This window comes from Nipponia nippon, unplaced genomic scaffold (assembly GCF_047370975.1).
Source record: "Nipponia nippon isolate SJK-2023a ecotype South Korea unplaced genomic scaffold, ASM4737097v1 scaffold_16, whole genome shotgun sequence".
NCBI classification, from domain to species: domain Eukaryota; kingdom Metazoa; phylum Chordata; class Aves; order Pelecaniformes; family Threskiornithidae; genus Nipponia; species Nipponia nippon.
In genome coordinates, this window is record NW_028262332.1 from 3,286,978 (window position 1) to 3,303,539 (window position 16,562).

Consider the following 16,562-nt stretch of genomic DNA (forward strand, 5'->3'; position numbering starts at 1 on the left):
TGCAAGAATCCAACCACAGTTCAAAGAAAGGATGACAATCTGCCAGCTATTGAAAAAAAAAAAAGACTATTAGCATTATACACATACTGAAGAAGATATATGTGAGTGTGTGCAGGCCCATTCAAATTTTCACTCTTTAACAGCAAATCCACTGCATGGACGTACACCATTTGCCTCTGACATGCAAAGTTACACATGCTAATAGTAAGTTTCATGTGCATTTCTCCCTTGCTACCTATGTGAAACCTTTATGTATGATAAAAACAAGCTCTTGTTATAGAACGGCAGGCATGCCTGTAATATTGTCAGGTCTCTCTCTGTTAGGAAGACAACATAGAATATACTTGAAAGAGTCTTTTTCTTCATGCAAAACCCTTATTTCATGCACTTCTGTGATGCTTCTGATCAGATGAATCCTTTACTTCGATATTAAACAAATGCTGAAGCAGCAAAGCGGAATAATGAAAATTCCTATCCCTTAAACAGCACACTTAAATTCAAATGCAAGACGGACTGTCTTTAGTGAAAGAACTCATTCAAGAGGATTCCAGGAGCTGTAAGTTATTAATTACTTGCAAAATATCTTTAGCTCAGTATGGTCAGGCATCATTACCTAGAGAAATGCTACTGGAGTGGTTACTATCTTACAGCATCTCCAATGCACTTCTTTCTTCCACAGAAAGACATTCCTATTTATTTTCTCGTGAACCTCTAATCAGGTAACCTCCAGCTTTACTGCTGCATAGACAGCAACATGCAGATGAGACTTGATGGTTATGGGGCTAGAGAATCAGTCTGCAATGATTTTTCAAGAAAGCTCAAGTGCTGCTGGAAAACAGCAGCTATGATGAGGCTGAAAACATGAGCTAAGGTTTTCTGGAGAGAGATGCCAGCTTTATGGGTGGCAATGATCACACTCGATAGTCTTTGGGTGGAACCCATACAGAGACTGAAAGAAAGGAGGCCATGGGCAAGAAACCCATGACTCTTCCTGAAGGTCCTGACAGTTGGCAAGTTGGAGAATGCTGATGGGCCCAGCAGCTGTTAACAAGACGAGCTCCTGCATGCAGCCATTCTTCTTTAAAGACTTCGGTTAGAAGTACCTGCATGACCATACCAGAAACTTTCACCCAGCAACCCACGTCATGCGCCTCTAAAAGACATCCCTCATAAAGACAAAAGGGAAACATCAAGTTAAAAGGAACAGAATTTCATTGGTGAACCTATCAATCATGAGGAGTTATGTGTAGCCATGATGCAGAAAAGGATGCAAAAGCCAAGGTTTGCTTTGCAAATGGATTGCATGAAACATCTTCCATGTGAGAAGAAAAGCAAGAAAGAAAGGGTGGAAGAGAACAATTTGTTCACATTAAAATACCTGTAACAGCCACAGTGCTTAGGGGCTTTGTTTGGTGCCCCTTGGCAAAACCATAAAGCATAACCTCATAGCCAATGCCAGTAATAAGGCCTTTAAGCTTCAGTTGCCGCTGGGCTCCCGTAAGGAGGAACTCCTGTGGGTCCAGCAGCTTGCCAGAATCCACCACGACTACTAGAAAGTTGTCAAAGGCATTCTCCGATGCCATCCACGACACTGTGAACCCATAAGGGTTAATATCAGAGACAGTTAGGTTTTCCAGTGGGGGCATGGCCTCTAAAAGAAGGGAAGGTGCAAAAACACACAAAAAAAGAAGCGAAAAACATTGCAAATTAGAAAGTGTCACAGATTCCACCAAACATAAATCACATTTTTCCCCAAAGTATGAATTTAATAGAAGTGCATAGCCAGGACCACAAGACTAGGATTTTCAATGGAGCCTCCAGAAGTTAGATGCTCAATTTTTAATTTTCATCGAGGGTGTCTCAGCACTTCATCTCACAAGCTCCATTGAAATTCCTTCCAAGCTCACTGTGTAAGCACATTTCTTCTGTTACACATGCACTGTAAGACAGTTATAATCAAAACTGTTTTAGAAATACTGTGCATAAAGCTTTCATTTCCTTCCACTTGTCTCCACCATCGGTTCTTTAGGGACAAGCCTCAACTTTGGCAATCACAATTCCTGTATTTTGCTTCTTTACCTCTCTACTTCACATGAAAATCTCCAGCTTTTATTTTCAATGGTGGAAGGGTCAGAGATGCCAGAAGGACTGCCAGAAGCAGGACATTAATCATTCAGGGTCATAGCCAACGCAAGTACTAAATACTTGCAAGATTGTTTTTTGCAGGGGATAGGAGAGAAGCCAGAGTTTGTGCTGGCTAAGGGCAGGGGCTAACGACTGCAGAACAGAAAAATAATCTGTCCAAAGAGCTTCACAGGCAGCTGCTAGTGTGGTATGTTGACAACAAAGAAATTCCAGTGAGGGGTCTTTTTTTTCACATCAGCATGATATTTGTCAAAGTTTAGAGTCTGTGGATCAACTCCTCAAAACTTTCCCACCAAGTCACTGAAAAAAAAAAAGGCCAAATTTTCACAAGATAGTTCCTCAGTGTATTTTGCTCTCTCAAAATCTGACAAGCCAAACAGGAAGATCAACTGGCTCTGCTAAGCCCTGGCCTTGATTCTAGCTCTCAAGCACTGCTAATATTTCTCTCAACTATTTGTCAAACCCTGCTTTGTTGGCTCAGGAGCTAACTCATTCGATCTTCCTATCACTCAAATTCCACTCACTTAAGAAAATATCAGTTAGTTAAACACAGAACTTCCTCTGCGAAAGGGTTTTGGGCTTGATTTTGACATTTCACAACTGCTGAAATTGATGTTCTGTTACAATTTGGCACAAAAATTCCCTCCTAAAGTTTTATAATTTGGAAGTCCTTATGTTTTGATGTTTACACATTTGGATGCCAGGCATTCAGCTCGAATTTATTCAATTTGGAGACATTTTTGCAGCTTACTTACTTCTAATCAAGCAATCCTAAAGATTCACATTTTTGTTTGCTCTCTGGGAAAGTGGGTAAACAAATAATGAGCCCAAAATGCTGAAATAATTTTCCTGGGATAAGTGCTGAGTGACACCAACACTCTAAACCCAGCAGGTTTATGTGAACTGCTGGCACATCCTTCTGCTGTGTAGAGTGCCACATGTTTACCTAGCTGTGGGAAGCTTCCTCTCAAAATACCAATATCCATGGTTTATTTTCAAAAAGGAAGCATTTGTGCTCTTGTGGAGCAAATGAGCAGGGGTTTTGAAAGCAAAGAGTTGCTCACTTCTGACTATGTGACTAAATGTCACCGGGGGCAGGTCAGAGCTGCTGCAAAATGCAACCATTTGCCTTAAGGAAAATGATCATGGATGTTGCCTTTCACAGAAACTGACAGTCCAGATGCTGTGAGGGATGCTGCTGCTGCAACTGGTGTTCCTGCTCCACGTTAATGAAGAGAGGAGAAAAAGGAAAAGGCCTCAATTTCTCCATTAATCCTATTTAGGGCATCCATCTGACAAGCCCTAGTAGCACATACTGGCCACATAATACACAGAAGGTGAACTCTTGTGACATTTATTTGATCATCTAGAAGGCATGAGATATACAACTGATCCCAGTCAAAATCTGGCCAAAATATTCAGACATAAGGGATGTGCTGAGGGGACATCACAGGACAGGAGGTGTCCTAAAATCCAGTCCTCTCTGGATCCTTCAGATGCAACTACTGAGAATTAGGCAATTTTCCCCCTCAAACTTCAGGAGTTAAAAAAGATTATTAGATATGGGAGAAAGACTCCAGAGGGCTCTTAACTCAGTTTAAACTAGTGCTCCTCCTAGAAATTTTTTTAAGGTCAACATGACTGGTCTGACCCATCCTTGCACTAAGTTTACAAACAAAAGGATTGTTGCTGGACAAGATATTCAGTGCTGTAGAGAGTCTTTTTTTTAATCCATGCTGGAATATATCTTTTTATAAGCCAATAAATAGACTCTAAACTTTTAAGCAGGTACCTGTCATGACAAAAGCAGTGAGGGGCTCTGTGTGAACACCTGCATTGGTGGTTCCCTTAATGTTAATATCATAGCCAGTGTAATCTAGCAGGCCTGAGATGTGAGCGCTGCGAGCACCTCCCGACACTGTAAGCTCCTGGGGTTCGTGTGCTGCATAGGAATCTCTAATGTGTATAACAAACTTGGCAAAAGGCCCATCTCTTGTGGTCCATGAGAGGTTGAAGCTGTCGGGGGTAACGTTTGTGAGTGTGAGCGTGCCCAGCTGTGGCTCAGCCTCTGAGGGAGAAAGGAACACAGGTGAAGAGACAGCATTACTCCAGGGGGCTGGGGGAATTAGCAGTGGAGGTTTATAGATGCTTAAAGATAAGGCTGAACATGTTAGCCTTGTTTTGCAGTGGTTGAAGGAAAAAAAAAAAAAGGAGCATTGCAACAGCTATTTTGTAAAGTTTTGGAAAGAAGCCACTGAAATTAGTGCTGACTCTTAATTTATTTTTTCATCCAATTTTCTTAAAAAACCTCTATTTTCCTAATGAAATGTGAGTCTGATTTCCAGAAGCACCAGTGGCATACAGCCCTGTGGTAAACCCATAGAAATTGCAGGAACTCCGCACTGGGAATTCGATGGGAATACAAACCCTCAGCAATTCCAAAGTAGATAAAACAGGATTCAGGCAGGAATTACGTGAGTCCAAAACAGACATCCTGGAAATCCCAGTTCAGTTTCTGTTTAGTGCTTCTGTTGCCTGGAGTTGTAGATACTTTTACTTTTGGACCCTGAAGTTTATGAGGGGTTTCAATCAGTCCTAACAGTGATTATCTCAGCACTAATCTCAGGCCAAAACCTCCCTGGACTCCACAGATAAGGTGTTCCTCATCCTCTAATTAGGCACAATCAGAGAATATCTAATAGACTGAACAAAAAGCCCCACAAGACCACTGCTGCTCTCTTTTCTGACCGTTCAGTGGTCAGGACACTTCTTTAAGAAGACGACTTTCCTTTTCTGCTAGAGGAAATTCAAAATCACATCTCTCCCTTGCCAGGGGAGGAACTTAGCCTTCATGCTATAGGAGGTGGAGAGCTCCTCATCCGACCTATTTTAAAGCTATTCCATTTAGCATAAAATCATTAAAGATTCATTAGAGTACAGAGAGAGCACAAACATGACCCGGTAGTCAGGTGGTCAGAGAATCCTGTGTCTGCTCTCAGGGCTGATTTTCTATTTTTTCTGTTGCCAATTGAGTATAAACTAAGAACACCTTGGGAAATGCAGCCAGTGAGACACAAGAAAATAACTATGCAAGTGATTCATGCTGGGAGAAAAGTAAAAAATATGTATCCCACCAACAAAGAGAACAGTGAAAGAATGAAATCCTTTTCTTAACTAAAACATGAACTGCTGCAAGACGTTCCAACTTTTAGTCCCGTTCCCCATTGAAAGACTTTTAAATAATAGTCCACCTTCTCTGAAAATGTCTAGGAACAGGTGAATCCAAGTGGCCCCAATTAAGGACACATGCTATTGTCATGCTGTCAACCAGTGACCATCAATGCTTTCATGGCTGACAGTGAAGATGTCACCATGTAAGCATGGTACTTCCGAAGACAGGGGAGGAGATGAGAGAATATCCACAAAGCAAACAGGCTTGGGTGGAGAACCCAGTGAAACCGAGCATGGAGCCGTGAGCCCTGCATGCAGGTGAGAGAGGACAAACCGGTCCTTTCCAATCTCATCCTGAAATGGCCACATTCCTTCACATGCCACTTGCATCCAGTCAGGCACGTTCACATCATGACACCCAGACTCCAAAGAACACTGCATGCAAAATAAGTTGAAATTATCTCTTCAGGCAAGTCTCCTGCCATCCTGGAATCACCATCGCCATAGGAAAAGCTCTGACATCCAGTGAAACCAGACAGGTCTTAGAGACTCAAAGGTAGCAATGCAAGTGACAGTGGTGGGCTGACCATCAAGAAAGGGTGGACTTCCCATTTGAGCCCTGCTTTCTGCTAGGAACACACAAAAATGCTAGGCAGAGAAGAACATCAGAACCAGCACAAGGTGGCCAGACCACTTCATGCAGTTTTGCTTCGTCATTTAGCATGCTGCATGAAACTCCCACAAGAGATGCAAATGTCTTAGCAGACATTTGGTTTTAAGAGCGAAGAACCAAAATGGCATGCAGGTGCCTCTCCAGGCTGATAAAGACATGAAGGACTCCCACCCACAGCAAAGCAAGTGAAGATGGGATGAACAAGAACTTTATTCCAGATCAAGTGCAAAGATACTGTGTGAAAAATATTAAGCATCTGGAGCAAGTCAATTATATATACACAGAACTTGCAGATAAGTGTATATATAAGGAAACCAATCATGGTTTACTACTGACTCCTTTAATGCTGGGGACACTTTTTCAGCCTTTTCCATTGTCTCAGATCTCTCTTTTTCAAAGTGCTTTCAAGCCCAGCTTATTTCAGCCTCCCCTCATAGTGATCTCCCTATAATTTACCCAAGGAACGATGATGAGTTGGAGCCATGTTTTAGAGCAGTTTGGTGGACAGCAAAAGACAGAAGAGAAAAAAGCAAACCTGGAACGTGAAACAGTGAAATACCTGTGGTTGCCAGTGCTGTCAAGGTCTGACCACCTTGCCCATCAATTACACCATGGAGTTGGACAGTGTAATTAGTGGAAGCTTTGAGGTTGGTGACTACATAGCGCCGGGAGGGCCCTGGCACTGTGTGCACCAGGGAGTCCAAAGGGAAGTCAGAGTTTCTGACTTCTAGAATAAAATGGTCAAAGGCATTGTCCTGTGCTTCCCACGTAAGTGACATGCTGTCTGAGGTAGCATTTGATACAGTGAGTTTGCTAAGAAGAGGTTCCTCTACTACAGGAAGAAAAACAAATGGAAATGTATTGCAATTATTAAAACCCAAAGCAACAAAATAAAATGATATAGAAGTTTGAGTTCATATGAGCCACAGGTCACAAAAATCATCTAGCCTTGTGCTTCTCAATGTTTTCCATACCACAACCCCTGCAGTCACCCTGCCCGTGTTACCCATGATTCAGTGAGGATATTCACAATATGCTGATGCTAGAAACTGCAACTCTGTATTATCTGATCACTGAAATTTGATATTCTCATTAATGTCATTGACCACATTAATATATTGCTATGACAGATTGCTATGACAACTTTTCCTAACATCATGTCAGCAGGCAAAATTTGGTAGAGATATTAAATGATCACAATGTGAGCTATTATCTGCCTACTGTAAGAATGCACTTTCTGCTTCCATAGTCTAGTCCTCTTCTTCCAGTTTCATACTGTAATTGGCTAGAGAACATTGAATATTTGACTTCCCTGTCTTTTCTGGAAAAACTGTTGTGCCAACAACTCAGTGCCTACCTATTTCATTCACCAACATCAAGTCAAATGGACTCTTTTAATCTCTGATCCCATGTAAACTGAATTCTGAAGCTGAATTCAAGCAATGCATCTGCCTTGTAAGAGTCTGCTGTCATAGACTGAAATGTACCTGAAATCTATTTAGAGAATCATGATCAAACATGTGTCTAGAAATCAGCTTATCTGACAGAAGTAGTGTCTCCTCTATGCTGTGTGACAGATGCAAACACATGGTGCAAGGCTAACATAATGAATCATCTCCCACTTGGTTCTTGGGAAATTTGTTTTGCTTCTCATCTGTGTCAGAGGTTGCCCCAACATTAATGTTTGAACAAGAACAAACTTATTATGTGAATGAAATCACATCACAATGTGATTGACTGACTGTACTGGACGGGATGGTGGATTAACATTCACAGTTCAAAATGTCTCCGGCAGGTCTTCCTTAGAAAGTGTCAAACAACGCGGCAGAGGATTTGGCAATGGGTAGACTGATGGGGTAGCAGAGGGCAGGGAAAGGGGCACAACCTGTAAGGAAGAATTAGAAGAAAGGAGAGTTAGCATTGAGGTAGGTTTTATATACCTGTTGTAGCTGCAGCACTTATTGCCTGTGTGCGGAAACCATGAGAGATCCCATAGAGGTAGACAATAAAATCAGTGCTGGGGGAAAGCCCTGAGATATGAGCAGTTCTTGAATTGCCTGAGATGTTGAACTCCATGGGCTCCAGCAACCTGTTAGAATCAATAATTTCAATAGTAAAGATGTCGAAGTCCCCATTGGCGGTTGTCCAAGAAAGGTTGAAGCTTTCAGGAGTAATGTCGGAAACGGTTAGCTCACCAACTTCTGGGTGCACTCCTGAGGAGGGAAACAACATTGGTCAGAAGGGGACAGCCCTGTACCACCTCCTGCTCAGAACTGCTGTGCTTCTCTCTGCTCATGCTGGCAGCACTCCAAGCTGCCGTTGGAGAAAAGGGTTTGAGTAAAAGCTTGCTACAAGCAGGCAGGTACTAAGGGAGAGAAATCAAATGGAAGCATCTGAAAATGTTAAATAAGAAAAAAAGAAGGAGAAAAAAAAGAAAAACAAGCTTTAAAGCTATGGCTATTTCCCTTTACCTCCAGGAGCAGCCATGTGTCTTTGAGGTCTGAGCATGAAAGCAGATGCAAAACAACTTTTCTGAATGCCTCTGGGGCATTCGGAAAAGTCAGCTTCCAGTTTTAGGAGAAGCTAAAACTAGAGCTATTGCTTTATCCAAAGGAAAAGGTTGTGTTTTGTTTGCTCTTCTACTTTCCCTTTCAGCTTAAGCCTATGAAAGCTGGCAAGAAATTTTGGAGCTGGAGCCAAAATGCAAAGCAGTGATAGCTGCCTTAGGGTTTCTTCCTCTCTGTAGACATCCCTGATGCGTTACAGGAAGGCTCAGAAAATTCTGACAATTGGAAGTCCCCAGAAGGGAAAATTTTGAAAAGCCGGGTGCTGTGCATGACCCAGAAAGGGAAGGGAAAACCTCAGCAGGGCATCTTCTGCTGTTTTCATTAAGTTAATAAAAAGAGAGCGCATCGCATATTTAGGCAGGACACCCATGATGTCTGTTTTCTTGTTTGTCCCTGTACAGCCTCCTTTGTCTAGCCACATTTGTCTATTTTCAATGGGCAATCTGCCAGCAGCTCACACTCAGGACTCTCAAAGCACAGGACTTCTAGCCCGCAGCGGGACACAGCCCAAGGCAAGTGCCTTGTGCCAGACAACATTTCTACCTAAACCAGGCTGCTTAAAGCACTATTGAAACGAGAAAGCTCTACTGAGTTTAATGTTTTAATTCTGTTTAGTTCTTATGTGTACTTTTATCCCCTTCTGTGCTGGGTAATATGTGCCTGGGGAAATCAAACATGAGCAAGCTCTGGCCATCTCATAATCACAGGAGGTTGCAAAAGTCTGTAAGGAAGCCCAGAGGCAGCAGATATTGTCTACAAGAAATTATCTGAAGGAAGAGCCACTGGTGCCCCTTTATTGCCAATTAATTCGTACCCTGTTTGTTACCAACGATCATAACACCTGGAAGAATCAGTGAGCCATAGAGGATAGACTTAAGTATATATTTACCTCTCACAGTCAAAGCTCATGAGCTCTCATTTAAAACTGCTGTCTTTCACAAGATCAGCTGGAAAATGATTTTTGTGGCTCTTGGTTAGTTTCATGCAACCTTCTGATAATGTGGGGCTTACCTTCCTTGTTTCAGGTCACTATTATGGCAGGGCAGTTCTGCTGAATTTGATCTTCTTGCATTGTACCTTTTTCAGACCAATCAGACTGTTTAACAACCTTATGTGGCTTAATATATGATACTACCCTTGGCAGGAATTCACTTGTGTTCTTTTCTATATGAGAACATATAGAAGGCGTCTGTCCTTGCCCTGGAGACAGATGCACACACTATACCCCTAAGTTTGTGTTTACACAGAAGCTGGTGCATAATTTCAGAGGTAGCTTCTGAAGGGTAAAAACTAAGCATACTCTCAGGCTTTGACTATCTGGGCTATCAAGAACAGATTTTTATAATTTTACAAGACAATCTGGCCTTTCCCGAGCACATACAACAGCCAGTTGGGTTTTGCTGTTAGTGTCAACCAGCAGAAAAGCGAGTAAAGGGAACAAAACAAGCCATTCTGAGGTGGGGAAAAAGCATTCCTAAAAGCAAAGGGCTCCATGGGGGCACTGAGACTCCTACTGGAAAGTCTGATCATAAGACATTTCCATGCCAGAGATGTTCAGCCAAGCTTTAATGAGTTCAGTGTAGTCCATGCAAAGTCAACCAAGTGAGCAAGCTTTGCCGAGAAGTTGCAATAGCTCTGGCTCATATCCTTGTCTGCAAAGAAAGGGAGTCGTGAGACTGGATGAGTGACTTGAAAAGATACCTGTCACAGTTTCAACAGAAAGGGGTTTGGTCCTGTAGCCTTGAATCACACCATGAAGTGTGATCTTATAAAGTGTGTTGGCCTTGAGGCCTGTAACATTCATAAAGCGCAGTCTGCCTGGGACTGTCGTATTCCGGGTTTCTTCGGGATTGTCAGACTCCTGCACCTGAATGATAAAGTTCTCATAGGCCCCGTCGGCTGCTGTCCAGGTGAGCTGGAAACCATCCCAGCCAGTCTCTGATACTGATAATTTTCCAAGCTCAGGTTCCTCCTCTGAATAAGGACAGAGAGTCAATCAGTTACTTAGATTACAGACTAGTGGTGATGATGTATTATTTAATGATGTTCCGTGTTAATGAATTTCACTTGTAATCAGTGACACGGAGATGCACCTACACACACATATTTACATTCTCAGCTGCCCCAGATAACTTGTAAAGTCTCTTCAGAAACATGACAAAACAGAACAGTAAGAAAAGAACTGTAATAATAGATAATAACCACATTAATGCTAAAAGACTGCTTACAGAAAGCAGCTTATAGACCATCTTACAGCTGCAAGTGTTTTGGCAACACTAATTACAACTCCCTATGAGACAAGTAAGTATTACTATAACCACTTTACTGCACTATTAACAACTCAGTATTTGCCATTACGAAGTGACTGTGAATACTGCAGTAACGCCTGGTGTAAGAGTAGGAACACACTGAGTTTGGAGTAGTTGGGATTCAGATGTTTATGCTTCTAATTGTGTCCACATGAAGGATGCTGTTTATTTTTCTAAACTATTTCTAATCCAAAACAATAAAGAAGGGAAAAATTCTTCCATGTCTGCATATCTTCAGTTTAATGGATTTGTCTTCCTTATATTACATTATTCTGTCTACAAAACCTTCCTGGAGGCAGAGAAGCTTGCATTTTCAGAGTTACTGATATTAATCTAAAATTGAAATCTGCATTCACAGAAATCAACATTCTCATAAGCCATCACAGGGGTGGCCTAGGAAGTTGGGCACCATCAGAGCTAACACTCTGATGCTGTTAAATCTGAAAGTTTAGGTAATTTTCTCAGCAACAATAGAAAGTCCTCTGTTACAGAGAAAATACAACTGATTCCATAAATTAGCAGTCATATGGGAAAATGACAGAGTAATACCTGTTTTTTCTACATGGAAAATCTTGCTATATGATCTATCATTGGCCTATGGACTACGATGACTTTCTACCACTTTTCTTATTTACTTGCATTGTCGACACATAAGCTTTATAATAAGAACAGAGTCTAGCTCAATAATCCCAATCTGCACGACTAAGAATTTATAAGAGATGATGCATGGAGGGAAATGGATCTGATTTGCCAGTTGTAAACTTCAAGCTTTATGCATATTTTAATGCAGAAGGTAAAGGGGCCCTGGAATAAATGAAAATTAGACTCAGCAACATTACTCATATAAGTTTTCCCCCTGTAAAAAGAGAATGCTGGTGGTATGACTGCTGCGTAGCCTTATATAGGTAGCTGGGGTTATATTTTCAGAGGTTGAGTACTCATAGATTACAGTCAATTATCTTCAGTGAGATTCACTAATGCATAGTAAATTGCTACTACTCAAAAACACAAAGTTTTGACGAACTTTTCCCATCCTGTTAGAAAGGAAGAGATTGTTAATGAAATAACACAATGACCTTCAACAACAACAAAAAATGCATGAATCCAGAGCTGCTTTGCTTTATCAGGAACAGAAATGAGACTCATTGAGGCAAAATATGAATCCTGTCAAAATAGCACCGTTTAGCTGAAAAAGAGAAAGCAGGAAAGAAAAGGAACAGGTTGTATCAGAAATAATGATCTTTTGATGGCAACAGAAACAAATAAAACAATCACATTTCCTTAAAATGAAGATAAAACTAAACCAGAAGTTACAGTACGGTAAAATCTTCTAAGTAAAAGCTTGATTATAATAAGTAATGCAGTAACCATCACAGCTTAAAAGCAATTCAGATTTCTCTGAAGAGTGCTCAGTTTCATTCGCCTCCAAGATGCATTGTCCCTTTTCCTCCCGTTTGTTTCTCATGCATGTCTGAAATGTAAGCGCACACAACCCCGTCATGCTCTCTAGGGACCAAGAAATTCTCATACAAAATCATGCACCAACTTGGACTGTTGGAGACCTCCAAAAGCCTCATCCATAAAGCATCCAACATATATAACAAAACAATGACAACGTCATAGCAAATTATATCAAGGGATGATGTTTCTAACTTAAAAAAAAAAAAAAGAGAGAACAAACCATTGAGAGATGAAACTGCTCTAGCCTTGTAGTAGGTGCGAAATAATCTATGTGTTTCTATGTAAATATTTTATCTCATGTTGTGAATTTGGTTTTGGGTGATGGACAGGTACAGTCATTAGTCTCCAGCTAGGTTCTCCAGATATGAACTTACGCACTGGTACTTTGATCATTATTGAACCGAGCCCTGTGGCTATAGGCCTGTTTCCTTATGAAATTCATGTAATAGGGATAAGAGGAGGAAGTTTTCAGAAAGGTATACTCCCAATGTGTTACAATCTTTTTTTTCTCTGACATCACCACTTCCATGCCAATGCTGCAAACTGCAACCTCCTTGCGATCTTTCTTGTGTTTCAACCACAATCCAGATAAATACCTGTAGCATCTTGCTATTTTCATGTACCTTGTAAATAGCAGATGCATCAATGTCTCTCTCTGCATGCAATTTGAAAAGAGAGAATTGATGCTACATCAACTTTAAAGCTGCACGGGGCATTGTCCATGCTGCACTACTCAAGGTTCTCATTCCATAGCAATAAGAGTTTTATCCCGTGCAGAAGGAAGAAAGAAAAAAAAATCCTAAGAAGAAAGGCATCACTCACAAGGCCTAGCATTTCTTCAGTGGAACAGCAGTACGAAAATGAAGTTCTACATTTCAAAGCAGAAAAGGAACATATGGCTAATGAATCCATAGCAAATACCTGTAGCAGCTAGGGCTTCCAGGGACCAAGAGAGCTGACCTTGAGTGCTTCCATGGAGGTTAATCTGGTATTGTGTGCCAGCTGTGAGATTGGTAATTTCTGTTTCTCGATGGTTTCCCGGCAAAAAGATTTCCTGTGTTCTGTTTAAACTGGACAGGTCTTTCAGAGTGATAAAGAACTGATCAAATACCTCATCCTGTGCTGCCCAAGACAGGGTGAAACTACTGAAAGTCCTGTGTCTTATATTAAGGTCATGAAGAGCACCAGTGGCTTCTGAGATGGGAAGGTCAGTGGGCACCAAAGGCAGAGCATGAGAATCAGTGCTGGGGTTTGTTAAATAACTTAGCTCTGTAGGTGCAGGACTGGTAGGATTAAATGACGTTTCATTGTTTGATTCTCCAGGTGTTGTGACTAGATGTGCTAAACAGAGGTAAATTACAAGTTAAAATTTCCTGATAATAAACCCCCAAATATACGAAAAGACAGCTAACATCTGCTACAAAAAACAGTATATGTGCTTTGCATTAAAGAGCTCTAAGAGCAGAGAAAACAGATGGGTACTTCTTTTTTGGAGACTGAATCCAGGCCACAAGCAAAGGTAGCATCACCAAGCACAACATGGTTCTTACACAACCACACTAAGTAGCAGGTCCAGAGCAACAACCATTAAACACAGCAATGAACTGAAATGCTTCCAGCACAGAAATGGGCACATCCTCAGTTGATGCAAATCAGAACACTTTGACTACCTCCAAAGAACTTTGCTAATTTACATCGGTGAGGATTTGAACCCTAAGTCTCTCAAACATGCCTTTTATCTTTACTACAGCACGTCTGCTATTGCTTCTGATACAAACCGTAAGTGGAATGCATGCCAAATATCGCAAACATATCTGAATCCAGACTGAGAAATCAGCCACAGCAGAAGCATGCTAAAGCTCATCCTATCCAATCAAAAACAGGCTTGGAGGAGTTATCCATCTGGATACATGCAGAATTTTCAAAGAAGGCAGGGGGGATACACATCCTTACCTAAAAACCATGACAGAAAGTACTTGAGCAATCTTTCTTTAAAGAGATCCAAAGGAACGGAAGGGAAAAAGACTTGGCCTTCAACATGCTGAATGACCTGTGAATATATCCTGTAGCACAGTCAGATTCTGAAAATCTGAGAACTGTGGAGATCACAAAGAATGTGTTTCTGATCACAGCTGCAAGGCAACAGGCAGGTGATTTTTCTGACATGCAGAATTATCTCCTCATTAGTGGAAAACCACATCATTTCACACCTCAATGACTTCCTTGCTTTCATGCTCCACTTGCATTCAATTAAGAGAGAGCAAGTCATCTACCACCATCAATCAGATCAGCACAAATATGTACTCAGGATTCAGTAGCTGTCTCCAAATTCACACATGTATCAGAAAAAAAAGTTTTCAGAGGAGAAAGATCAATTAAATTTTTTTTTTAAATAAATGCAGAAATGTTATCTTGAAAGTATACTCTCAGGACAAATACAGATGTAAAAACTTTTCTGTTTTCTGCTCACCTCCAGGAAGGAGAGAAGCCTGTGAGGCAAACAGTGATTTATATTTACATATATCAATGATATTCTTGACTTAGGTAAGGGCCCTCCTTAAATTACGCCAGTACTTGATCTGAACCAGGCCCTGCATACGCTGCAACCTGAAGACAGCCAAGTTGTCATCACACCAGCATACCTGCAATGGTACCCACTAGCATAATTTCATCTTTCTCAGTAAACCAACTGTCAGAACTATTATCCGACTGCACCAGGGTTGCTGAGCTCGTGTAACAAAGCAGGAAGACATGCAGTATGGAACCATTAGCCTTCTGCGACTCTTGGTTGCTTGTGAACAGTTAGATGCGAATCAGCTCTTTCCTGTTCTGGGAACAGGCAAAAAACTATGGCATCAAGCAAGTGCACTGGTATTTGTTCAGCTTTAAGGTTGTCTACTTAACATGCATAGTGGTAGCTGGGCTTTCCTGCAGAGTATTTCTGCAGAAGACACACATAAACAGAGTGAACAGACCAGTGGGGAGGAAAGGGCAGCAGCACATTACACAGGTACAGTTCCATGCTGTGGATGGTCCCACTGGGAAACTGCCATGCACCCTGAAACGGAAACTGAGGACAAAACATCCAAAAATACAAGGGAAAATGAAAAAAAACAAGGCTGGCATTACGCTCCTGATATACTGAGGATCCCTGAGAAAACTGTGTAACGTTAGTCAAAACTGGCTTCTCATTTTCCCTCGTTTTACTTGACCACCCCTACTGACATTTCTCCCAGATTCCTGCCAGCTATAGTATAACCACACAAGGACTTGGTTACTCTAATCTGAATGGGAAATACAGTAACAGTTCAACTGTATTATACAAAAACTGAGGAACCAACCACCTAAGTGGCATTTTAATTCAAAATTTTGTTGTCACAAGTGGATTAATTTTATTGTGCCAACTTTGACAACTACATGGGACGTTGCCATGTACACATTGTCTCATGGAGCATATGTAAATATATGTAATTACATTACCTCTGACTTTTTTTCAGACCTAATTCTGAATATTACCTTGGGTTTAATGACTTGACTCTACAAATGAATTTGTGGATGAGAAAGAGTGGTAGAAAGATACCACAGGCAGTATCAGTGTTCATTGTTTAGCAGATAGAATATTATAACAGATAACGGAAAATCTGGAAAACAATTAAACTGTAGGATAACAGGACCAATGGAGTTCAAACACTTGACTTAGCAACTAGGGGAACAGATGCGGAGAAGAGAAGGAGAGCTCTAGAAGCCCTAGATGGGTGGATGACAACCAGATAGAATGATTCATGGTGGCAGGATGAATGAATAGTAGATGCCAAAGAGCTGAAAGGTACATAGAAGGGATCTGGATGGACAACAAACATACACTCTTTCTCAGACTGGAATACTTCTCAATATCATTCTCTTAGTAAAATCTTCAGGCTGAATATGGCCTCAATATGTCTATATTGCTGCTGCTGGCCTTTTGAGGAATTCCATTGTAATGCTTCACTGGCGATTTTACTAAAAAGAATGTTCATGTCCTGCCAGGATATTTCTCCAGTTACTTGGGATGGAGCAAAGAGTATTCTGCATTATTTCTTGCTTCTGTCTCTTGGATTTTATATCATTTTCCAAGAGAGGCTATCAGCCAGTTTCACTGCGGAGTCTCTCATCAGCTCAAGTACACTTGTAAGACATGACTGATGGCCTACCAAGGTATTTGCATCCTTTTCAGACCCCTTTGGCTAAGTGGCTTTC

At 41.2% G+C, this 16,562-nt stretch overlaps 1 protein-coding gene across 5 annotated transcripts in view; it reads right to left on the reverse strand.

Moving 5' to 3' along the window:
- The window catches only part of TNC (tenascin C), a 74,240-nt gene that overhangs the window by 18,458 nt on the left and 39,220 nt on the right, over positions 1-16,562 (reverse strand). For 2 of the 5 annotated variants that reach the window (XM_009475833.2, XM_087752641.1), the window contains 2 exons: positions 10,258-10,530; positions 7,930-8,202 (listed from right to left, as the gene is read on the reverse strand). The exons of 2 other annotated variants lie outside the window; for them this stretch is intronic. In XM_009475833.2, coding sequence (XP_009474108.2) covers positions 7,930-8,202; positions 10,258-10,530 — 546 coding nt within the window. Of the gene's footprint in view, positions 1-1,378; positions 1,652-3,937; positions 4,214-6,548; positions 6,822-7,929; positions 8,203-10,257; positions 10,531-13,247; positions 13,668-16,562 lie in introns of all 5 variants that reach the window. One more of the 5 variants, XM_087752644.1, reaches the window with a different exon arrangement.